Source organism: Neolamprologus multifasciatus, chromosome 22 (assembly GCF_963576455.1).
Source record: "Neolamprologus multifasciatus chromosome 22, fNeoMul1.2, whole genome shotgun sequence".
NCBI classification, from domain to species: Eukaryota; Metazoa; Chordata; class Actinopteri; order Cichliformes; family Cichlidae; genus Neolamprologus; species Neolamprologus multifasciatus.
In genome coordinates this window covers 17,789,366-17,815,292 of record NC_140459.1, presented here as the reverse complement: position 1 = coordinate 17,815,292, position 25,927 = coordinate 17,789,366, and the positions used below count along the sequence as shown (strand labels likewise).

The following is a 25,927-nucleotide window of genomic DNA, read 5'->3' as shown; positions in this document are numbered from 1 at the left end:
AATCAAAGCAAGTATGAATGATCTGAGGAGGTTAAATACTGGATATCATTATTCTCAGATTAATTTGATTGGTTGATGCATTACCTCATTTAATACCCACTGTATTTTGTGTGCTACGTGAGATCTGGTGCACTAACACTGAGCCAAAGTGGCAGAAAAACACTGTAAATCTCTGCAGATTAAACATGAAGATGCATCTTTGATACAAAACATTTGAAATGTGCAGCGAGTAGCAAAAAAAACAAACAAAAACAAAACAACACCCCCCCAGAACAAAAAACAGAGAACTCAATCTGCTCTGCAAACAAGCACCCACTGAACTTCCAGCTTTATGGGCGCTGCTCTGCAGCTGGGGCTGACCCCTGACCTTCACGTGCAGAGAGGTGCTGTAATAGTGTGACGTTTACGCAGCAGACTGTGCCAGGCTGCTGAAAAGAAAGATCAGGACTGTATTGGCACTAACACAAACAGGCACAGTGTGCATGAAGGTCCAGAAATCAGAATTAGGCCCTCTGATTGTACAGCACGCTATAAACAGGCTCCAAAGTTACAGTTATCTTCATATATTTGGCTCTTGGAGCTCTGAACTGGCTTGTGGTTGGGTTAGTGTGAGAATCAAGTGTAGTTAAATGAGGCAAGTTTGGATTTCAGCATGAACAGCACCAAAACTTCACCCTGAACAAACTTAGGAGACAAACAGAAGAGGTGGGGAATTAAATTAAAATAAGAAAAGAACTAAACTAAACTAAAACATGGAGCATTTTGTTGTGTTATGATATCAGTAGCTCTCCGTTCATGGTTTAAACACTTCAAAGAATAATTTGTCTGTTTTTAGAGCAGACAAAAAGCACTTAAAAATAATCAAAACGTGTATGACATCATCTTTACTGGACAGAGTCCGCAGGTCTTTAAGTCCTCTCTAAATACAGTATAATACATACAGTAAACACTCCACCCCCCAAACACAGGCACCACCATCACACATCTTACATCATCCATCAGTGCTTCTCTCTGATTGGTTTTCTTTCTCTTTATCTCGGCTCTACCTTCTCTTTCTCTCTACATCTGTCACTTTCACACTAGGTGTTCCTGCTCCGTCCACTCTTCAAGTGACCGGTCCTCCTCTAACTGAAGGACGAGGTCTGAGTCTCTCTCCATTGCCGGGGCAGTGTGTGCGGGACTGTTTCCATGTTGGGAGTGTGAATGTGGGTGTGTGTGCGCTTCGTCCAGCGACAGGTCAGCCACACACCCTGCGTCCACACCCTCTTCTCCAGCGTCTTTTTTTTCCAGCTCCAGAGTGTTCGGCCTCGACGTCTTCACGCCCTCGGCTCCCGGTGGGCCGGTTGCCGACCCTCTGCCTACTTCCGACTCGCCCTCCAGGGGCTGCCGGATGGGGGCGGAGGTCTGGCTCTCAGTCTCGGTGTGTGTGTCGGGAGAGGAGTCTGTCTCTGTGGTGGGCGGGGAGGGAATGAGAGCCAGGCTCTGCGGGTTATTCTGGGGGTTTATGTTGTTGTTAAACCAGGCCATGATGTTATCCAGCAGCTGAGCGCTGGCTGTGGGGTCCAAGGGCTCCAGGCTCTGAGGGTCACTGGGGGTGAAAGGGCCCCCTGGGGGAATCACTGGTGAGAGCAGCAGCTCTGGCTCAAGCTCTGGAGATGGGAGGCACAACTGGGTAGGGGGCTGGGGGTCTGATTTAGGGGGACGTTCGACGGCGTAGGCAGCAGGGCGCTCTGCGGTGTAAGAGCTGCTGTGTTCGGGGCAGGGGTTGTAGGAACTGTCTGGTTTAGGGTTGCTGTTGTACGTGGCTGCATGTTCCCGGTTATAGGAACTAGGATGTGCGGGGTTTGGAGCGGGGAGGCAGGAGGCAGCGTGCTCAACCTTGGCTAAATATGCACTCGAATGGCAGGAAGTCTGCTCTTTGCTGTCATAACGAGGGTCTGTGATGGTGATATGATCGAGCACATATGGGGCAGTCAGTGCACTCTGATCCTGTCTGTGGCTGCTGGGGTTGCTGCAGGCAGGTTCAGTGGTGTAAGGAGCAGCATGTGTACTTTGTATGTATGTATGGTGTGAGCTGAGCTGCTCCTGCGTGTTTGTGTCCAGGTCGTAAGGAGTGGTTATGCTCCCCAGTTTCATAAGGCTGTCTCCCAGCTCCAGCAGCTCTGCGCTGAGGGAGGGAGGAGGCGGAGGGAGGGGGAGGGAGCTGGATACAGAAGGCTGGGAGGTGGAGTCTGTCCTGTTAGGCGGGTGAGGAGGATCCAGGATGGACACGGGGAAGGATGAGCCTCTGGCTCCTGGAGGACCCTCTGTGTTGAGAGAGTGTAAAACAGCATCGACCAGGTCTCCCACTGGAGCCGCTCTTCTCTCCTGATCCACCCTCCCCTCCATCCCTCCCTCCAGCCCTCGCTCTCGGCGCGACTCCTGCAGCGACAGCTGGATGGCCAGAAGGATGTTGGGATCGTCTTCGTCGAGCGAGCCGAGCGCTCTCCTGCGCCCCTCGCCCCTCTCTGTGCCTTCTGAAACACGAAATGTCACATTAAAGCACGGACTGCTGTGCGTGGCTTGATTACAAATTGATCCCAGTGATCGATGGCTCTGGGTGCTTCGACTGGAACAGACTGATGGAGCAATAAAGTAAAATCCCATTTACTGGTTGTCTTGTGCACTGACAAGACAATTTATTAATATAGGCAGGGTCCAGAACAGAGTGTTTGCCAATATACTGCCTGTACCGGCTGTATACAGAACAATAAATTAATGAACACTATGCTGTATTAATCTGAAAATCTGTTTTTTGTTAAATACTTTATATAAGCCAGTTATACGGTGTATTAAAATGCTTGCCACACCTGTGTTGTCACTCCTCCTGCTGGTCTCTGGTGTGTTACTGCTGCTTCTAAGGCTGTGCAAACTCAGCATGTCTCCTCTGCGCCGTGGTCTGTGTCTGCGACGGTACTGGATGTCAGCATAATCCTGCAAAGAGTTATTCGAGTTCTATTATAAGAAAAAGACAACTTGCGGGAGCTATTTTGTGTCAGGCAGCATCAAAATCTCAAGCACAGAAAACAACATTCAGCCCATCATGCTCATCCCTAAATATGCCAAAAAACTGGTGAATTACCTGCGACTGTCTCTCTCTCTGGTCTGCTCCCAGTACGGAGTGCCGACTTCCCATCTTAACACACATAAGCAAACTATGTCAGCTGCTGCTGCCGCAGTCATACATTAATACAACCTCATACACAAGTAGGTCACTAAAGTGGAGGTTTAGGAAGTAGCATTAGCGAGGCATGAGCCAAGATATTAGCAGAACAAAGAGAAGTTGGTGTTTGTGAGTGTGGTGTGACAGAAGGCGTTTGTGTTTACCTCAGGAGAAGCAAAGCCAAGGTACTCCCAATCCCACGATCCTCCAGGGTAACTGAAATGAATGTTAGCACACAATTACTTTTTTTTTAAAGCACATTTGAAGCAAACTAAACAACACTCAGCTTCAGTTTAAGTTCTTATGCCACTTCTTTATCCCCTGAATCCCTCTAAGTGGCTCTATGTAGTGAATTTGTTAACTTGAGCCAAAGGAGAACCATATTGTCTCTCTGTGTGTTGTGTGTGCTTTCTTACTTCCTGCGAGGAGGCTCTGGAGAGTCATTGGGAGCGACGCCACGGGCCACTGATGCCAAGAACTCCTGCCTCTTCTGCTGCACCAGGCGGGCCGCGCTGATGATCTTATGGCACGGCGTCCTCAGGTACGGACGGTTGACCTTCTGGGCCAGATCCTCTACGACCATCTCTAAGTCAGTCTGGGAGGACAAACAGAAGGAAGTGTTGAACACTGTCTTCCCCCCGTCAGACTGTGTAATCGTCTTGCAATCAACAGTGGTAGGTTGATCGTGCTGCTCAACTTCTGCATGACCACTTGGTTGCATCAAGTACTTACACTTGCAAAAAATAGCGCAATCACTGATTTTTCCTAATAAGAGGTTTCCATCCCATTTATAATCTAGTGTCCCTGAAATGCGAAAAAAAACCAAAAAACATTAAACTGACTCTTTTGCATGTAAATTTTAACGGATGTACCCAGTGCTCTGTCCACCAAGGCCATAATACACCTCAGAATTTCTTTATGTTCTACACAGTTTACCCCTACAGAGTCCAGGAATTCCTGTAGGCACTTCAGGGGAGTTAGTCCTGTTCATGCAGAGGATGCACACTTGTTGGATATATATTAAATTACCTGCATTAACTCAAATATCTCTTTCTGGGTGCTGCCTTGCTGGAGGAAGAAGCCGTATGGGTAAGAGCACTTCAGCACGCGCCGCGTCTTCAGCAGCTCAGTCACACCATCCTCAATGAAGCGTGTGTCTGGGGGAGAGCCTTCACCTGCAGAAGAAAAGACACGTATTTTACAGCTAGCCATGACTTTAATGAGCACAGGATTAATGTCTTATGACCTGGACGCACCAAAGCTTGGGTGTGAGTCTGAAAGGCATGATCTATTTGTGCTTTGGCAAAAACAAATATGCTATTCTCCGGCAAACGGCTTGCAGCTGACAAGCAGTTTACTCAGACTTCTTTTGAATCCTTTTCATGAGATCAGTGCAGGACACTTACGGCTAATGAAGGCCCTGCTCAGCTGCTCCATCTTCTCTTTAGCCGTTTTTAGCAGCTTTTGTTCCAACTAACACACACACACACACACACACACACACACACACACACACACACACACACACACACACACACACACACACACACACAATTATCACGAGATGTTTCTCTGGAAGCATTTTAAATTTTTGGGCGAGGTTTGCATCGTTATGAACGCATCTGTCGAGTGTATTACCTTGTAACTGTGTTCATGGTTCTTGAAGCGAGTGTAGTAGTGCATGAAACGGTCCAGCTCCTGGAAACTTTTGTGCTTCTTTTCTGCCTGTAAAAAAAAGAAAAACTCTTACTTCATTTAAACTCCTCTGTGTGTGTGTGTGTGTGTGTGTGTGTGTGTGTGTGTGTGTGTGTGTGTGTGTGTGTGTGTGTGTGTTCACTCACTGTACTCAGTGAAAGAGACTGAACAACTTGTATATTTGTGTGAATACAGACTCACTCAGCTATACCTATTTAGCTGCTCATTAATACATATATCTAATCAGCCAATAACATGGCAACAACTCACTACATGTAGACGGGGTCCAGACAACCCTTTGAAGTTCAAATTGAGCATAAGAGCGAGGAAGAAAGGTGATTAAAGTGATTTGGAATGTGGTGTTGTTGTTGGTCTGAGTATTTAAGAAACTGCTGATCTACTCTAAGGTTTACAGAAAGTAAGAAGAGAAAATATCCAGTGAGCAGCAGTTCTCTATGTGAAAATGCCCTGTAGATGCCAGAGGTCAGAGGAAAAAGGGCACACTGCCATGAGCTGATAGGAATACAACAGTAACTCAAACAACAACATTACAACTACGATATGCAGAAGAGCTAAGAACAGGAAACAGTGAAATTTGACAGAGGATTGAAAAAATTTTGCCTGGTCTGATGTGTTCCAATTTCTGCTGCCAATGACAAAGTCAAAAATATAGCTTACTTATTTAGGTATATAAATGTGTATGTATAGACATAGATATATGATTGTTTATATAATGGTAATTATATTTTATGTAAAAAGGAGAGGGAGAAGAAGGAAGGGAAGGGGAAAGAGAGGGAAAAAAAAACTAGGGTTTTTTTCAGGCTGGTGTTGGTCATTTAATGGTGTGGAGGCCCCCTAGTACCAAATAACCATCGTCTAAACACCACAGCCGCTCCATCCCTATATGGCCACAATGTAAGAGTCTTCTGATTGCCACTTCCAGCAGGTTAATGCACCTTGTGACCTCTGTGGCCTCCACAGTCACCAGATCTCAATCCAATCGAGCATCTTTGGGATGCGGTGAAACACGAGATTCACATCACAGCTGGGCAGGCAACTGTGTGACCCTATTATGTCAATATGGGCCAAAATCTAAGAGCAATGTTTTCAGGGGGAAAGGGGGTCCAACCAGGTACTAAAAAACTGGACCAAAAAAAAAAGTGTCCAGCAAGTGTTTTTACATCAGTGGAAGCTTATATGGGATAAAGTGTGTGTGTATTTTCCATTTTATGAGTGAGTAAGCGTTTATACCTCTACAGTCATCTCTTTGGACTGCTCTTCAAGCTGCTGGATGACCTCATAGCGAGTACAGCGATAGTAGCCACCTGTTGATGAGCTGTGTTTCTTCCACTCCTCCAGACAGATCCAACAGAAGTCATACTTACACTACACAGAGAGAAAAACATCAAGGTTAATTTATTAGGAATAAAATTAAATACAGAAAAAAAAATTTAATACACCGAGCAATCAACATTCATGCCTTTAAACGAAGACACACAGCAGACAGAGTTTAGTGTTTACCTTGGCACACTGCATGTGGTTGCAGCCCTCATTCTTCTGAATGGGAGACTTGCAGTTGGCACACGGTTTGGAGTTGGTCAGCAGCCACAGGCAGTTAGCAGCATCCTCATAGGCCTCGCTCACACCTGCCACTGTGGGATAGCACACACAAACACACAGGTGGACGCACACACATTAGCAACATCTCTGCAGTCTAACACCTGGCCTGCAGACACATTCCGGCACATTACGCAAATATTAGTGACTTAAACACCTGCCAGCATCACATAAAATACAGCAGGCACATCCAGATAAGACGTCCTGACAGCTGCTCTTAACTACCATATTGCTGGGCAGCTAAAGTTACAGTGAAACAAACAAAACAGCACAGGCATACACTCTTCAGGCTTCATCTCTGTGACTTTCTGGAGCCAGTTCCTCCACATCTGACAATCACATGGCTCGTGGGCCTCGCCAAGGCACTCCCTGCAGACACCGGGAGATAAAGAGAGAAGTTAATAAAGTCAAATCCAGCTGACCAAGACTACATAAGCATAAGAGCAAACACTGAATCCTAAGAGTTTCTGGGAATAAAGAAAACAGAGAAGGGAACACAAAGAGAGAAAGAAGTAAAAGTTTCTGATAAAACAGATTTGGCTGGCGTGGTTTCAGATTAAACAGTAATAACTCTTTTTTGCGTAGTAAGTTAGAAAATGTGTATGCACATTTCATAAAACAATATTTATTCATGCCATTATAATCTGTGTGCACAATGCTGACGTTACTGCTCACACAGCAGCCTTTGTCCAGCTGCATGAACATAAAATGACTATAATATTTAGGTGTTTGGGTTAAATAACACACTAGCCTGTAATGTAACAGATCCAGACTTGTGTCCGGCTTTGCTAAATTACATGTCAGTGACAGTGTCAATAAAACATGGCCACATCTGAATCATAAATCCTGCAGCTTACCAGCAGAAGAGGTGACCCTTTCCACAATCAACAGCAGGTGAGGGCAGAAGGGGGAAGCTTGACGGGTCAGTGTCCCCCGGGCCCGGTCGGGTCAGCCTCACCGCCCGCTCGCAACGAGCTGCAGGACACCAACGGATGGATGGATTGTTCTCCACAAATGCCTGCAAACGGGGATGTTGGAAACAATGTCAGAGAACAGACAGGGAACTTGAAGAGAAGAAGTGAATCAGAGAACCTTGAAGAAACAAAGAAAATGTCACTAAATAGTGCAACAAGAAGCAGAACAAAGGCCCAGTCTTGAAGAGAAGGTGCAAACGATTATTTTGACTTCTACCTTGATGTCAAACTGCAGATAGCGCTGGTCCATCTCTCTGGAAACCACGCTCTCTATCACATGCACAGGCACAAGCTGGTAGCACTCATACGCCGGACAGAAGATATTATGAGCATCTCCCTCTTGAATCTTTACATTGAGGAACCTGAGAAACACACACACACACAGAAAACTGAGCTAAAAACACATCTGCTTCAATAAAAAACAGACACGCTTACACACTGAATATTCATGCGCGTACCCTTCCCAGCAGGCTCTGCAGAACTCGTGGCCACAGGACATGTCCACTGGGTCCTCAAAGACTGAGATGGAGCAGAGACAGATTCCACACTGCAGGGGGGACGGAGCAAATCAGTCACATGATTTCAAATTATTTTTATTCTGTTGATAAGATTACTTCTCTTTGACATGTCATTTCCATCCTCATACACAGAGGAGAAATACAATAGCAGAACCAGTTCAGGATGTTCTGTCTTTGATTAACTCTGTACTTTTGAGGCCACAGATTGCTGGACTGTTGTACTTTAGCCATATCAGACTGTCTGGCATTTCTTCTACGGCCCAAACAGCTTTTATCTTATTCTGCAAATGTTCCACCTCACAGGTCAAACATTCTGAAAACCTAACAGAAAACCTCAACGTTGATTTTCTGGCAGACTTCTTTAAGACTGACAGTAAACCAGAGGCTAATGTTTATATGGAATGACAAAGAATTACTGCTGATGGCCTTGAACCTCTTTTTAGTAGGATTAGACATTAACCTTCAACCATTAGATAAATGAGACATCTTTTTCTGCCATCAAAAAGAAAGAGCACAAAGAGTCTACCCTGTACTAAATATGCCTTCATACATGATCTATTTTTCATCATGAATGACTGATGTTCTTATATTAACATATATCACCACTGCTCACCATGGCCAGGCCCTCCTCTCCAGGCGTGAGGCAGCTGTCGGTGGTAGAAGTGAGAGTGAGAGTGAGGGGAGAGCGTGGGGTCCTAGGAGTGCGGGGGGAGGGCAGGGTGTCCCAGGCGTTGTACCCGCTAGGCGGTGGGGTCGGCATGGTGACACCTGAGCGCTGGCAGCAGCCCTCAGCGTCGGACATCCAGGCTTCCAGAAGCTTTTCTCTGTCCCAGTCTGAGCAAGTCAAACGTTATTAGAAAGACTGAGACAAACGCATGCATCGTGACAACAGCACTGCGAGGGTTACTTAAGGTCACATATGAACGTCAACTTTATGACAAACCATGTGCTCGAAGCAGGGCCTCTGCAGTGAAGAGGGGGGCTTGCAGCATGTCGGCTGTCTCTACAATCAACATGTCCTTCAGCCTGCGCAGATCCTGAATCTTCAACCCCTCGTAAGGCTGAGAGGATACAGAGGGGGAGAAATGTTAGGAAGAGAAAGAGAAAAAACCGCAGTCAGAGGGAAGGTAAAAGATGGAAACAAAAAACAAAAACAGAATATAAAATATAAGACTGAAAAATGTTAAAAGAAGTGAAAAAGATAATGTAGAAACGATAAAAAGGACTGGGATGTGGGGCAGTCGGGGTTGGGGGTGGAGGTGGGTGAGACAGATTAAGCATTAGCATGGATTTGGCTGCAGGAAGGAAGATCAAAATGCTATCAGCTGGCAGCAGCCGCAGCTATACAGCGGTGCTGGTGACCTCGGTTTAACTGGGACTCAGAGACGTGGTGTGTGTATCTGTGGATCTGTGTATTACTATATACGTGTAAGAACCACTGTAAGTTGTGGATTGTGAAGAGAGAACATCAACAAGGGACAATCTGGCCAAGAAGCTGGAGACCCGAGTAGAAATATTCTGAAAATCCATAAGCAGTATCTGCACAAATGCAGAACACAAAACACCAAGTACAGTTCAGGTTAGACACAGTGTTGAAACAAAATCACATACATGACCTTCAAAATACAGACAGCACATTTCGCCCCCAGAGGGCAACCATCTACCTCTTTATCTTCACATGATTTAAATTTGACCAGATATGCTTACGCTTCTTATTTTCTGTCATATTCATGTTACAATGATAAACGCTTATGTTGATGTCCAAAGTTTCAAATAATGAGGTCAACGTGCGTGTAAGTAATCCGTGTAAGCCTAAAGCTCAGGATTCAGAGCGCCATAAACGCTCTGCTTCACGGACAGAGCGCCTAATCTTGGATCTTTATGATATCAGTGGAAACTGATAACAATTCTCAATATGGTCATCTGAGGCACACAGCTCCGACTGTGAGACAGAAGCTCCTCGCTGTTTCGGTTTTTTGGTCATGATGGACGACCACTCTGAAGAAAGCTGTCTTAAAGAGAGAGGAGCTAAAACAGCTTGTTCCAGGCAGCAGCTGAGCTTAAGTGCTGCACAAACATAAAATAAATACAGATTATTCTATACTGTGAATTAAGCAAAGCTATCCTTGATTAGAGCTGTGCCATATCATATAATGGCAATAATACCGGTATAAATTCTGGGCTTGTCTCATTGTGCAACAACACAGACAAGCAGACACGTCTGAGAGCGAAAGCTACGTGTCATTCTCTGATAACAATTCAGTATCTAAAAAAGGAGCCACTACAGTACTTTGCAAAATATGCAAGAAACATTAAATTTGTTTCACCACTCGAAGCAAAACAAACCATTGAGTACAACCAGGCTATCAAGATATGCGAGGAGCAGATACTAGCAATCAAAACTTAAATGACTGCACCGAGTCCCGCTGGAGCGCTCACTAGCTGCACTCCATATGACAAGAAGACCAAGCTGTGGATGGAAATTACTGATGCATTTATATGGTGGTAAATGAGGGCTTTAAGCAACTGGTTAAAAAGCTTGACCTGCTATTGTACGTTCATGCTGCTGCTGCTCTGAATCAATGGCAGTAACTTAATGAAAAAGAAGAATGGAAATGCTGTTCATTTCATTTGCACTAATAAATGCTGCTACCTGCAAGCTGCAATCACAGATAATCTGCTATTCAGTATTTTGTTTTCTCCATTATCACCAAACCCTAGCATAGATGTAGTCCAAAAGTGAAAATAGGGAGCTGGAAATGCTCCACTTAAAGAGTAATTTGGTGTAATCACATTATTGCCATACATTTACCAGTCCTCATTATCTTCATAAAACAAAAAGTCGAACCTTAAATCTGATAAATATTTCAATTCTTGTTTGAATTTGTACACAAGAGTTGTTTTCTATTCAAAAATGTAATCATAAGATCTAAATGAACATGCTTGTGCACAGTAAGGATACTCCTTGTCAAGCAAACGTTTTAAAGACGCAACAGTGACTAAAAAGCTTAAAAATAACTTAGGCCAGCAGGGAAACCCTACATCGGGTAACCACGGTCTCACCTCCTTGTACTGCAGCAGGTTGGTTTCACCGTGTGCGTCTGTGTGTGACTGCTGAGCTGAAGAGGAGGAGAAAACCATCTGCGACTCCAGGCTGAGGGCCAGCTCGGTGTGGTGGTGCCGCTCGGCGTGATCGCATGGCGTCAGCTTGTCTTCGTCCTCCACAAAAAGGTCCGCCTCACTCTGGATCAGCAGCTAGAGGAGGGACGAGGCAACAAAAGGAAGGGGAGAAATAGATAGAGAGAAACAAGAAATTAAGGTACTTTCAACAAATGACGCAGAGGAAGGAAGAGGCAAAGACAATAGGAGCAAACAGCAGGAACACAAAGGGGAAGATGAGAAAACAACAGGACAGGAAACCAAAAATATGGGAAAGGGGAAGAGATGAAAAAAATTACAAGAGGAGCAAAGGCAGACAGTGAAAGAGATTAAAATCAACAGGAGTCAAAAGACAGTTTTTGGTAAGTATAGATCAAGAAAGGTTGAAGGAAGGATGGAGAAGCCAACGGAAAAGTGTTAAAACTTTTTATCTTAAAAAAATCGAATTTCTGATTTTCACAGGGTCATACATGTGAAATTTATGCAAACTTTTATTCCAGAAGAGGTTAATTTTCTGCCTAAGTGCTCGTTTGAGCTGGTAAAATACAAAGCAGATCTACGAGGAGTTGGCATAATTCAAAATCATTGGATTGTAGATTATTTGACTGTTCCAGTTACATAAAATACAGATCACCCGCAGAGAAAATAGGATTTGAACTTAAATTGACCTTTGGGTAGTGACTACACATGCAAGCATTCATACAGGGTTAAAAGAGTCTGTTACTTAACAGAAGTATCTGTATTTTACGGTCATTACAACCACTTCATATTCAAAAAGTGTATTTTAACTTTGAATCAAGTAAACCACATTTTTAAAAAAGGGTTAAATTATTGTTTTTTAAGCACTGCCCTGCTTTTTGACCTTTGGTTGAAGGTCAAACCTCTTTGTTGGACTCCAAACATTTTCATATGCATGAAAAACCCTGGAGTTTGAATAGCGTCCAAGACTTTGTCTCACCTCCACACAGCTCTTCATGCCTGCAGCGGCAGCATAGTGCAGACAGGTGCTGTGGTGGTTGTCGGTGGCGTTAACATTAGCTTTCTCGTACTGGCCTCCCTCTAGCCTGGCCCCAGTCCAGTTCAGGATCATCTGGTAATGGAAAGACACACCACATGCTTTGTTATCAGCTGTGGCTTCATAGAATGCAGTTTATTCCCACTGCCATGCAAGCGTATACACTAATCTATATTTGCCCCCCCCTTGTGCGTCTGTACCTGCAGGCAGTCTGCACGGCGCTGCTCGTCCCTCTGTGGTCTGGCCAGTCGTGGTGACAGCGCTCCCTCTGGCAGCAGCAGGATCTGTGGGCCTTGGCACAGCACATGCAGGCAAGTCTCATTGTGCACATTGCGCTTGTTGGGGTTTCCTTCTTTGCTGAACAGGAAGGACCTAAATGATGCAGACAAGAATGAAGAGATTAGATAAAAGAGGGTAAAACCGGTTCAGAGGTATTCACATGTGAGGAAAGGCCTGACAGTAACAGGAGGAAGGCTTGAAATAGAGTCAAAGAGAAGAGGAAGATGAATTATGGAAGTAAAATGGACAGTGAAATGAAGAGACATGGTAAAGATGGCATAATATCGACTATTTCTGTTTAACATCTCTGAGATAATGGACATGCTGGCTGACGGGTGTGAGCGCAAACACACGCACACAAACACACACACTTAGCGGGTGATGGATGTGCCAGTTGCTCTGGGAGTAAGACTGTAGCTGCAGTTCTGTTTAGTAAAATAGTTACCCCTGCTTTATGTCTGTGGAAACCTCCATTTACTGATTACCTCTCCACTCTTTTATATGCCTCAGCACATTTCCCTTTTCAAGTTTCTTTTTACATTTTAAAAACCAAAGTCTCTTTTTGTTTTTTCCCCCCCACACCTTCCTATTTGCGATAAAGCCAGCGAGGAAAAACAGATTCTTTTTCATCAGCGGCACAGCACAAATAGTGTTGCACATGAAATGAGACTCTCTAATGCAAATCCAATAAAAGGAGAAGAAAAAAATAGGATGTCACAGGATTTACAATTGTAAGGACACCAGCTGAAAAGAATTCGTAAAGCCTCGCCCTCTCTTGCACAATTTGGACACGGCAGTCGATGCTTCTGAATTTGAAGTTTCTCAGTGTGTAGTCCTTCAGTCTATTCCTCCACTGCTGCCCTGCTTTTCCACTTTTGACCCTCTTATCCTGTCAGCCACAAGCCCCTGCAGCTTCTCTCTAATGACAGTGCACTGCCGATTCATCCGCACAGCAATAATCACTAATTATTCCCTCCCAACTCCAACCCAATACCCCCTCCACCACCACCTCTACACACATATACATGCACAAATCCCGATGTTCAGGATGGATGGCCCTAATATAAGCAGGCTGTGGGGAGGTCACATGTTTTGTGTTGTTGCTGTGAAGTTATTAGTGGAGGGCAGGAAACCTCAGCGGAGCGTTAAAACTAACTACTTTGTCGTACACATGGCTGAAAAGCAAATCAGCTTGAGGAGACTGAATGCGTCCAAGATATAAATAAAAAAATGAATAAATGAAGTCGGCAGTTGAAATGTACTCTTTTGATTCTTTCAACAAACGAAAAACAAGCTGTTCACAATGACGTCCGAGTTGTTATTTACATATTTTTTCCTGTGACTTGTCGTGGAGGAAGGGTTACACTTCCTGAACTACACCCAGTTTTCCAGTAATAGGTCTACTTGAGATTTTCCAGTTTGCACTTCTCACGGGATTACTTGCCAATTCGACCCACAGAGACGACTAGCAGAGAGCGAATAAACACGAAGCAGATACGTGTTAAAAATAATCTGAAACAGACTCTCCATCCAGCAGCCCACGCTCGTCCTCTGTGAGTCTTTATTTTGTCTGAGATTTCTCGGTCGTCTCTCTATTGTCACTGTCCAACTGAACTGCTGGAACAAAGAAGCCTTTCCTCTGATGCTTATCAGGAGCAGAGCGCTGCGTTCAGCACGCCTCTCTGGCCCATTATAGGTTAGTAGGAAGGAACACAAATAGCACATGGATTGATTCACTGTGTTATATTCTCAGACGCATTAAACAGTTGCCGAGTCTCAGTTTTTTTCCACCTCCTTTAAACACACACGGCCGTGTGCACACATGCAGATACACAGATAATGCCCCCCCCCTCCCCGCCCCCCGACCCCCCGTAATCATGGTAAGAAAGGCTAAGAGAGAGAGGACAAATGTGAGAAGGAGGAGGAGAGGAGGAAGACTACTGAGTCACTGAATCAGCTGTCATGGTCAAGGCCAGCAGCTTGATTATCTCTGCAGGAGGTAACAAAGGCCCACTGGTGTGCTCCTTGCTATATTTTTCTATAGTTTGACCCCTTTTCTTAAGGCTGTGTTTGACTTAGTGACTCTGTGGTTTTTGTCAGTCTGTTGACTTGATTGCTGTTGATGGTGCTGTCTGTCTATTTCTGCGAACTCTTGTTTTGAGAAAGTGTGCAGGCGGTGAAACTCCTCACAGCACAATAGCCATGCAATGAATTCAAATCTTTTAATACTCTTAAAGAGGAACTGTAGTGATTTAGCACCGCACTTCATTAAGCAGAGAGACTCACAAGAAAGAGCTTTAAAGGAATGCACACAAAAGCGGATGGAATTTCCCAGTAAGACTTGCATAGTACTGGAAACACACTATTCCCAGAAAGCCTTAGATCAGATCTGCCTCTCCAGCATCCTTATCAACTTCTCAAAATTGTAATACAAGCTTACTCCACATACTCTGTGAAGTCTATGAAGCTTTACATGAGATGACCTTAACAGCTGTATTTTCAGACATTAGGAAGCTTTGTGCTGATGCAAAAATATTCTAACAAGAAGCAAGAAATGTGCCAGTGAAGCTAAAAAAACTGAAATGTTTTAGTTACTCTATTTACCAGGATGTTGTGTTTGTCTTTGACTTCACTACAGTGTGAATGTCTCGCTAGTTTCTCTGTAATTTCTCTCACCAGATTTCAGTTTGCGGCTATTACTGCGTGTGTGCGTGCGTGCGAGAGAGCAAGCAGGCGGGGCACAGTAGAGCAAGCAGCATGGTAGCAGAGCAGGAGTGCTACTTGAGTTTATGACAACTCGTTAGCCTGCAGCAAACATCCAAGAGGTGTTAATTTGTCGAACAACCAAAGGCGGACAGATGCTGGAAGCTACTTAGACCACAAGTAGCTCAGTGTCTGATTTATAGAGGAACCACCTAAGGCCTCAATCACACAGGCCTAGAGATTGGTCAGTGACCATCCAGTCAACCACCGTTCATAAAGGAAAAATTTATTGGTAAGCGGTAGCTTGAAGCTGCTGGTTTTTGATAGGTGAAATTTGTCGCAAAGAGGATACTGCACTGACAGCCACTTTTCAACTGCTTTGGTTGCTAGCAGGTTCGTGTGATTGCTTGTAGTTTGTATGAAAGATGCCGACTTGTCTGCAAATGCTTGCAAAGTGACAGTGAAACTGTGAGATGTGCGATGCAAAGTGAGACTGACAGACGGAGACCAGAGACTCTCCCATCCCCGCCATCCACTGCTCTTTCTGTATATTTAGGGCTGTGCAGTTTCTATGTCTGGAATGGTGATTGTACAACTTTTACAGAGAAGGCTACATTCTCCACTTCTGGTTTGTGAAGCATTCTCAAGTGTCACTACAGCTCTTCAGAGTAAATACCAAGTGTTTACAGACAAGTCGGCATCTTCCACGCAAACTACAGGCAATCTGCTATCAACCAGAGTAATCACAAAGAAGTTTTCAATGCAGCACTCTCTTTGCGATCAATTTCCAGCAACCATTCGCCAACCAGTCAGGGAATAACATTTTTCCCTAGCGACCAGCAGGGAGCAGCAATCAGTCTCGAGGTCTGCGTGACTGAGGCCTAACAAATCCAGGAGGACCAGCTCGTTTCAAAGACAGCAATACCTAAGCCAAGTTTTCTTCTGTGATGAATAAAACAAAACAAAACAGAATGACAGAGAAAACAGCTGTTGTGTGCACGGTCAGCCTAGAAATAGCAGTTCTGATAACAGGTCCCGTGAACTCATCACGTATTAAAACAACAACAACAAAAAAAATAAAAATCAGAACCTTTAACGAGACTCTCAGAAGTGCTCATTCAAGCCGTTGGTCATTTTTGAGATGGTGGCTTGCAGTTTTATATCTTACAAAGTAAGTGCCTTTAAGGGTCTAAGTACATTTTATTTCCACAGCTCCTCGTGGCTAATGCACTTTCCCCGCTCCCTGTAACATCATTTACATAATCTTACAGTATATATGCGACTGGCGTCTTTGGGCCTCTGCACATTAAGTGGCCTTTCTTGCCATCAAAGGCAATTACAGATATGGTGATTCTCAGAAATGTCTTAAATCTGACATGCTGCTAATTGTTATTCAATTTAACATGACTCACTGCCCTCCTAACTGCACTGGATAACTGCTGCATTGCATGAGACTGACTTTTACCTGAGCAGACGTGTCATGGCGTGGCGGCACACATAGTGCATGGGTGTGTTGTGCTGGTACTGCTCTCCATACGATGCGTTTGGGTCCAGACCGTCCCTGAACTGAGGGTTGCCCTCGTACAGCTGCCAGGCCAGGGCCTCGTCACCGTTCACAAGGGACTTGCGGAACTTGGTGGCTGTGTTTCCCATCGCTTCGGGCTCGCAAACGGCCACCTAAAACGAAGCTGTGGCCAATGCCTCACTACTCCTCTCTTCCTCCTCCTCCTCCTCCTCTTTCTCCACCCCCCCTACTCCACAGGTCACGACTTAGAGCAACATGGTTCAGCGTTTCCTTCCCTGCAAAGAAGAGAAAGGTCGGAATTGATTAGAGAGAAAATGAAGGTGGAAAGAAGGAATAAGAGCAGATGAAAAAAAGGCAAACAATCGATTGAGTCCATTCATTGATTAGCTGTGTGTTAGATGGACAGATGCCATTTTATAGAAAATAGAAAAGAAAACAGAGGGACCGGAAAAAAAAGACCGTTGTAAAGAAGCCAGGCCAGAGGGGAAGGTTGATGATATCCAAGCCATTGATTTGTTAGTTGGTTGATGAAAGACATAGTCGATATTACCACAGCTGACCATTCTGGACCATTGTGTCCAGTTAGGTTACTGTTGTAAGATAAAAATAAAAAAAAAGAATCTGTATGTCTTCCACTGTTTACATGCTCTTCTGCTACTGAGACTCTGAGAGTGTGTTAAACCATGCAGCACTAACATGCTGGACCCAAACCAGTTTTACTTTGCCCCTCAGCCGCTAAACCAAAGAATCACAAGCGTCACAGCTATGGCTGCCCCAGCAGAGCTTACTCTCCCAGCAACAGCTTATAGACCTACTGCAGATTCACAGGTTATCAAAATATAATCGTTGGATTCCCACCATTTCCTTAAAAAAAAAAAAAAAGAAAAAAAAAAAGAAGAAGATATTTTACGGGCCTGGAAAGCTTTTTTTTTTTTTATATATATATATATCTCAAGCAATATAAGAGATGAGAGATATGGGACACAAACAAACACTCTCTGTCCTTTCACATATTGTACATTATCTCTGCTTGATGTACTCGTCTTCTCCACCTCTCCTTCTTTCTCTCTCTTACTCACAAACACTTACACAGTTTGGTGTGCCTTTAACACACGGTATTACATGCTGTAATGAGTGGACTGTGTAATGAGTGCATGGGCCGCTGTGTGTATTGCGCTGTTGAGGGTATCATTACAGTCTTCATTCTATAGCCATCTGTCTGGCCTTCACAAAGAGCCTCTTTTTAGCCCGGCTACAGTTGGCCGCTGGCTGGCCGGGCTCTGGAACATTTGAATAACATGGCTGACTGCCTCCCTTTTCTTTGCTGTGACAGAAAGGGACACAGACAGGAAAAATACACACTGACAGACCGGTGAATAATAGCCACTGCAAGTTCTCTCGTGATGCACACAGCAGACCGGATCTTGTGTGCGTTTGTGTATATCTGGAGGGAGGTCGTGGAGGGGGTCGTGGGGGGTGGTGGTGGTGGGGACTGTAGTTAATAGGTCAGTCTGTCTGTTTGGCTCTGTTTTGTGCATGCTGGTTTACTTCCAGTTCACTTCACATCTCCACGTACCTCCCTCTCTGTCTCTCATACTAAATAAGGACAGGAAGTTTGGACATGAAGGAATTTTGGAATTCCAGCGATCACAAGTGCCGCTGTTCACAGTGGGAGCGCAGCTATTGACTTTATTGCATGTCATTCGATGGTGGGGTGGAACTGAGGCACAGTAAGTGTTCCACTGCTTGTTAACTTGGCACTCATCTGCTAGGCTGAATTTCAGAGGCATGTTTTATGAATCACGCTTGAAAGTCAACAATATTTAGTTAGCCTCATAACACAGAGCTACTCAGAACAGGCCTCTGATACATATGGTCTTCCCCATTTTAGGCAATGCGATAGTTGTGACGTAATGACTCATGAACTCAAGAATCCTAAACACATGAATCCCATCAGATGACTCCCACTAACAAGGACTCAGTCATGGTGCTCGAGCTTCTCGGAAACCCAGTGAGCAACACACCCCCATTTAGACCAATTCATGCAAAAAAGCAATTGATGGTGAAAGTTTGGAAAGAGTCTGCAACTATTGCAACAAAACAAGTAATGGATTGCTCTTTGCTTTCTTTTTTTTTTTTTTTTTTTTTTTTTTAAATAGAGGAATGAATCACTTAATATCAAACAAGATTTAATGTCATTAGGATTTTGACTGGCAGTTATTTTTTTACTTATTTATTAGCAGTCTAGTCTCATCCTTAGTCAATAAAATGACAGAAAGTGAAAAAGTGTTGTTTCAGTGTCATAAATTGTAAGATGACACAAAAAGGACTGTCCTTACTGACCAGTGATTTATAATAGCATTCATACCAGCAAATCTGAATTTTAGAGAAGACAGAATATGGCAGTGTGTGGCTGAGTGACCGGGTTGTGGATTATTTTTCTGCTGATCCAATAACTGACTAATCATTTGAGATCTAATTACAAAACAGGCATTCAATGCTGGGTTTCAGTCAGTCCTGTTAGGCAACAGCTTAAAAGGAAAAACCATACCCTCTTTCCCCTATAGTATGGGAATCAAGTTGCTCGGTTATGTTGGTGGTGGGTTGGATGACAATGCAACCATTTGTAGGGCACACTGGGTCACTGAACTGTTTAATATGCATGAAAAGGATAATAATATTATTTAAGTCCAACTGAAACACCTATTAGGATAAATTTTGGACTGATGCAACAAATTTAGCATTATCGTGTTTATCAAAGCTGGAGGGATGGAGGGCCTTCCCGAGCATTTTACAGCCAACCCCAAAGAGTCCTGAAGCTGTTCTGAAAACACACACACTTTGTTTGAGGGTTTCCTTGAATTTGACAATCTTACGTTCCTCTGATTTTTAGGTTTTACCAGTTATGATGTGCTGCAAACTATTCTGAAAGTAAATTCAAAGAGGATCAAAGCATTTACGTTCAACCTGTCACCGTGTCACTAGCCTAATTAAAAGCGATCGCTTTAAATGAAAAACAAAAAACAATCAAACACACATAAAACATGACAGCCACTGGAGTGTTGCTGCTGTTATCAAAAGTTGCTGTCAGCTGTAGCACGTCAGTGGTAAAACCTCAGCCAAACTCTGGGCAATCAAGCCACTCTATAAACTGCTGCGGGACAATGTATGGTCGTTAAAAGGGGCATAAAACTTGTGAGTCAAAGGCAGAAGCTGCGTTACAACATTAATAATAATAAGAATAATACGATAATACAGCGCGACTGACTTCACTAGCAGCTGGGCATTTTACCAAAATTAGCTGGGTCGCCGTATATCGGCTAAATATTCAGGTCAGACCTCGTGTGGGTGTCTCCGAAGTGTGTCAGCATGAAATGGAGTACAAAACAAACAGTGGCCGACTTCTCTCTGCATGTTTGTGTCCATGCGGCCCCTCGGTTAAAGCTCCTTTGTTCAACACCCGTACAATCTGCTTGAATTACTACCCCAACTGGGAAGCGAGTGGTAGGTGTGTAGTTTCTGTAATGCTGCCGAACAAAACGCTTTGCCGGTAGTTTTAACGTTTTCGCAGGCTGTGGCGGCGCCGCTGGGAAGCGTTAACACCCAGTGCAGCTTACCTTTCTGCCGTTACCGACGCTAGCAAAGCGTCTCTTTTCCTGTGTCAGGTTAACGTTAGCGAGATATGTTAGCCTCAACTACCTACAGCCGGGCAGCATCTCCGTCGCTCTACTTACACGGTCGTCTCACTTGGTCACTACTTCATTCGGAAACTTGCATACATCCAGGGACATTATCCTGTGGCTGTCATTCGCATCCCCGGCTGCGGTTCCGCTGGACCATCCTCTCTGCCACCGGACCCGGTGGGGACAATGATGCTGTTGCCGACAGCGGAGGGGCGAGACTGACTTGTTCGTTCTGTGTTGTTGTTGCTGCCAAAGGGAAAAGCGTGTTGCGCATGCGCATCACTTACTGTCACGCAGAGAGCTTTCACCGGATTGGTCGGCTGTCTGCGCTCGCTGGTTGGTTGGTTAAGGTCAATATCAGTTAAGAAAATAAAAATAATAATACTAATAATAATATTTTTAAAATGTAATTAAACTTTAAAAATCCGAGAAGAAAAATTAAAAAGAAAAAAGAGAAACAATAACAACATATATGATGACGTTAATTGAAGGCATGAGTAATACTTTATTTGTCCCATATTTGGGAAATTCTTTTTGTTATAGCAGTAACGAAAACAGGAGACCTAACTGGAGGTGCAGGAGCTGGTAATCCTAAGCCCAAAAGAACATTCATGGGTGTAGTGAAAGAGGACGTGCGAAGGAGTGGTATGAAGGCAGATGATGCTACAGTGACCCCTACAGGAAGCAGCTGAAATGATGATGATGATCATCATCATCGTCATCATTTGTGTATGTTATTGGTTGCATGTAAATGCCTTTTATCTCTCTGATTTTGTTTATTGACCTACACCACAATTCCAAATGTCTTTTAGTCACTCAGTCTTTTGGTGTCACCAGCTCCAACAGTGCTCTGCCAGCAGACCAACAAACTACACTGCATTCTCAGCAACTGAGTGATAGCCAAGCGCCATCATTTTGTTGAACGTGAGTTTTGGATACAGCCTCTGCATTTGGCCTTCCAGTTCAACCTGTAGATGTGGATGCCTAGGTATTGGATTGCTCCATCAAGTCAACATCTTGTCCCAGGACAGAAACAGGGAATATAGCCATCCTCTTTCAGAAGCAGATGATTACTTCCAGACCACCCCACAAAATCACCCACCAGTGCGCTGTACTAGTAAAAACAACTGAACTGTTATGTTATTTGCCACAAACACTTTGGGGTTAATTCCTTGTGTGAGTTTGACAAATAACCAGTGTGATATATATGAACATAAATGATCATAGCCCGGGAAAGCATTTTTATATCTTTGTCCCCTTACCCTGCACCCTGAGACAATGCACCACATTTTGATTGGATCAACTTTACAAGTCATCACATGTGAGAAAACCATGTGGCTGAAAAAGAGAAGTGCATCTATCCCTAGTAACACCTCAAAAAGGAACAGGAAATGCACAAGTGTATAAAGAGTTTAATATAAGAGCATAAAGTGAAATTTCAACTTCAGTTTTGATACTGAGATATATGATCACACAGTCAAACCGTCAGCCTTTACAGCTTGTGCACATTTATCTATTTAGTTACAAAATGAATATAAAAGATTCCAATGCAATGTAGGTACACATGCAGACATATAGTTTGCACACCTCTGTAATTAGTTTGTTATGTTGTGAGAATTTGGGGCCAATCAGATATCTGCTTGTAAGTGTCTGAGTCATTCTGACCCATGAGCAGTGAAACGGTATCACGGCATCGTTAAAACTCCTGTTTTAATATATCAGCATCACATGTTTTACGTTTTTCATGTGAAACCTTTGTCTGCTAAACGTAACAAATACATGTGGTGAGAAAAAAAAGCATCAGATGAGTGGAATGATGACGCAATACCGATAAACCACCCATCCATCCATCCATCCATCCATCTTCTTTCGCTTATCCGGGGCTGGGTGGCAGCAGCAGCCAAAGCAAAGAAGCCCAGACCTCCCTCTCCCCAGCCACCTCCTCCAGCTTATCCGGGGGAACACCAAGGCGTTCCCAGGCCAGCCGAGAGATATATTCTCTCCAGCGTGTCCTGGGTTTGCCCCAGCCTCCTCCCTCCTGATAAACCAATTCAAGTAAAAGTACAGTAACTACAATTTTTGGATTATACCTCAAGACATCACACCAAGCAAACCAAGAAAATAATCAGGACACACCTTCAGGTTGCACAAAGCCCAAAATAAACACACAACAGTGATGAAATCTTATTATTGCTAATGAAGGTTTTCATATTCCTTATTATTATTATCAATAACTTAGATAATGATGAATAAACCAGCTCATTAAGGAAACTTTTGTGTGTAAACTAGAAAACAAAGATCTCAAGGAAACAGCAAACAACCAGACTGCCACTCTCTTTACACCTCGCTGTTGCGCGCACACACACACACACACACACACACACACACACACACACACACACACACACACACACACACACACACACACTACTTATCATTCTGATCATCCTGACAGCACAAGCCAAAACAACAGGCCTCACACAGGGTTTTTTCGTGGGGTTTGGACCTCCGTCTTGTAGCGCCTGAGTCACCTTCTTCATTCTCATCCTCCTCTCCATAGCAGTTCTTCCGGATTTCAGAAAACAATCTGAGCAGAGCCTCTTTCACCTCTTCCTTGTAAAAACCGGGGAGATGAAAATTATCGTCTTGGCATCGCCGGCAGGCTTGTCCAAAAGGCCGCATGGTCACCGCCCCCTTACCGCCTCTCAGCCGATAACGGAATAAAAGCACCACACGCACCGAAGGCCAGATCCTCCTGCAGGATGCACACTGAAAACTGTGGGAGAAATTATGACTATAGACTCTGGTCAATGGTGATTTTTCAGGTTAGTAACTCTGCCTGTGTCCCATCAATGCTTTGAACTGATGTTTTTCAGTTTCAGATTGCCATGTCTGCGGAAAGCTTTAGTAATGATTCGGTGGGTCAATCATCATATCATAATCGTGAGTCATAATAAAGCAAATAACTGTTCAATTACCGCTGTAACTAAATTGCAGAACCTGTTTTCCCCACAGAATAGCATTGTTTTACAGTTTTTTACAGACGCTATGAGACATTTCTCAATACTTAGGTCACTTTTGCAAAACTCCTCACACAGTGAGCACAACAGAAGTCTATGTGGGCTAAACTGAGGATCAGTTATCATTGTTTTGGCACAAAATGCATTCAATGACTACATCTCTCAAATTTCATGAATTATTTTCTCACTCAGACACAACAACTGCCAAAAATCTTTGTACGTACAGGACATTTTGCATGTACTTACATACTGTTTTCAAAACTGTTAAACTTATGGTCAAAACAATAACATAATGCAAAACTGAATAAGACAGCAAAATTCAACAGCAATATTTTATTGAAACATATTTTAAATCTAAAAATGCAGTTTAACCAGCCACAGTTGATTCTCATTTTAGATGAACATCTACACAGGTGTTACTCTAGTCTTTCCTAGGTGTATTGCCCTAGATGACATAAGATGTGATGTGGATGAGAACCTGTGGCCAAAGGGAGAAGACCGAGTAGATTAGCATTACTATTGTATGTGTATCAGTGGATGGTGTGTATACAAATTCTTGTATTTTGGGATTACTTAGTGCAAAAAAATAAAAATACATAAACAAATATTAACGAATTCTGCATGATGTCTGATTCATTCCAGTAACATATATTGAAATTATAAACAGAGATGTGTTCTTGTTTTACACAAGAAAACACTGTGTAATGCTACATGTTGTTAGTGTTTTTTAGGTCATTGTTTTGTGGGTGACAAAGTGTGTTTGTCGGCTGTCAACCTTTGCTAGTGTTCTGGAAGAATGAGTTTATTTGAGACCTGAATAAAGTGTTTTGGTAGTTGTAGTGCATTTTGAATGTGAAATGAACTGCTTTGCCAAGCTGAAGGTCAGTTAGGAGAATTGTGTGAAGAGTTTTGCAAAAGTGACCTAAGTATTGAGAAATGTGTCCTAGCGGCTGTAAAAAACTGTAATACCGTCCACTGCTGCTCCCTGTCACACATTAACCTCGACAGGTGACCCACCTGCTCCCGTGAACATGAATAAGGTGGAGACGGAAAAAGCATAAGACAATCTTTCTATTTATACCCACTACCTGAAAAATGATTGATGCCTTTTTCTTTCCAGCATAGTTTCTACTATTATTATTATTACATACAGTGTAAGGTAAATATGATTTTATTAAATTAAACTTACTTTCCATAAGCGCAGTGGGAGAAGACCTTCCAACCTTTCTTATTTTCCTTCTTGGATAATTTGTCTGTCTGTTTGTAGCTGAAGGTGAGCGACCATGGCTCTCCATAGTCCAGCGCATTATCCCCACAGAAGAGCTCCTCAAAGATGTGTGTCCACAAGGAAGGAGCCCAAGCTGGACAAAGAGGAGAGGGAAGGACATTAGGCTTATGCTATAGGCAAAACAATCTTTTATTTGTCATGACAAGAACACAGGAAACGCTTTTAAATGCCTTAAGTACTTGATCAAAACAAATATGCAATGCATTAATTACAAATCAATCAGCCATATACGCGTTTAAAAGAAACAAATAGTAGGCTGGTGTGTTACCTGTATATCTCGATGGTCTGATACATAAGGTCTGATATTTGGAGACCTTCTGGGAGACGAAATGAAACGTTGACATGATACAGAGTTGACTTGTGAATGCTGCTCTGCAGGCAGCCTCTGTTTATTTATACGTGACGTGTGGAAAACGAAACTTACAATTCACGTTCAGTCTAGCGACTTGTGGTGCTAGTGTGCGACAGTGCACATCTTGGTACTGAACTCATACCAACTAAATACACGGCCAGTATTGCAGATACCAAACTTATAAAGGCTTATGTTAGGGAGAGCAGTGTGATCGTGATCTATGAGATGAATCATCAGCGGTTTTCCAAATTCTGAACACATTTTAATGATCTCTAAATCACAACTTTGACTTTCATACTATATGAGCTACAGGTTATTTCTTGAGTCTATGAAAGGGCTGTGACAGTGGGCTCTGTCTCTGTGCCGAGAGTCTGGGCCATGTCTGGGGGATTTCCTTCCTCCTCTTTGCATTTATTTTTGCTGCTTGTTCCGGGTGAAAAGTCTCTTTTTCGTGCTCTTTCATATCTTTATATAAGTTGGTGTTTTTGCCACGGTAGAGAATTTCCTTCCAACACCCATTATTGTTTGCAGTGTTTTAATCTACAGCTGTAAACCAGCTCAACGCGTCACTATGGCTCTGCTCAGTCGCTGAGTGACCGCAGGGCAACAACAACAGTAGGGAGTATGAGAGTGCGCCAGCACGAGAGGAGAGGGGTCTCCTCTGATGAATGGGAGCAATGTACTGAAACTAAAGAAGGGAAACAAACTAAAGTATCAATCCTATCACCTTATCGATTCGATATCAGTGTTGTATCGATATTATATCAGAATATATTTAACCACAGCTACCAGCGATGAGAAGGAACAGCTCGTGTTTTTTGTTTTATTTAATTTCTTTTTTCTTTTTTCTTTTTCTTTTTTTACAATAGTCAACACCTAGGAGTCGTAAAAGAACCC

At 43.5% G+C, this 25,927-nt stretch overlaps 2 protein-coding genes across 6 annotated transcripts; both read right to left on the bottom strand.

Annotated features, from left to right (window-relative positions):
* Positions 1-1,047: 1,047 nt before the first annotated feature.
* Positions 1,048-16,815, bottom strand: LOC146493298 (ankyrin repeat and IBR domain-containing protein 1-like). Of its 4 annotated transcripts, none has more exons than XM_085149128.1 (20): positions 16,628-16,815; positions 12,381-12,552; positions 12,124-12,255; positions 11,070-11,261; positions 8,950-9,067; positions 8,620-8,840; positions 7,947-8,035; positions 7,706-7,850; positions 7,372-7,532; positions 6,795-6,883; positions 6,419-6,549; positions 6,149-6,283; positions 4,841-4,927; positions 4,609-4,675; positions 4,232-4,377; positions 3,619-3,797; positions 3,367-3,418; positions 3,122-3,175; positions 2,850-2,973; positions 1,048-2,618 (listed from the first exon to the last, which is right to left on the bottom strand). In XM_085149128.1, the coding sequence occupies exons 1-20, from the start codon at positions 16,813-16,815 to the stop codon at positions 1,075-1,077; spliced, it is 4,026 nt and encodes a 1,341-aa protein (XP_085005254.1). In that variant the 3' UTR covers positions 1,048-1,074. The 4 variants fall into 4 exon arrangements, with proteins under 4 accessions (XP_085005254.1, XP_085005255.1, XP_085005256.1 ...); XM_085149129.1 differs by having other exon boundaries at positions 1,048-2,516; XM_085149130.1 differs by lacking the exon at positions 3,122-3,175 and having other exon boundaries at positions 1,048-2,516.
* On the bottom strand, positions 16,706-25,050 carry LOC146493297 (receptor-transporting protein 3-like). 2 transcript variants are annotated; one of them, XR_014872034.1, is made up of 4 exons: positions 24,947-25,050; positions 24,580-24,751; positions 20,422-23,146; positions 16,706-16,962 (listed from the first exon to the last, which is right to left on the bottom strand). XR_014872034.1 is itself a non-coding variant. In XM_085149163.1 (3 exons), the coding sequence occupies exons 1-3, from the start codon at positions 25,020-25,022 to the stop codon at positions 22,798-22,800; spliced, it is 597 nt and encodes a 198-aa protein (XP_085005289.1). In that variant the 5' UTR covers positions 25,023-25,050; the 3' UTR covers positions 18,788-22,797. The 2 variants fall into 2 exon arrangements, 1 of the variants encoding a protein (XP_085005289.1); XM_085149163.1 differs by lacking the exon at positions 16,706-16,962 and having other exon boundaries at positions 18,788-23,146.
* Between the last annotated feature and the right edge of the window lie 877 nt (positions 25,051-25,927).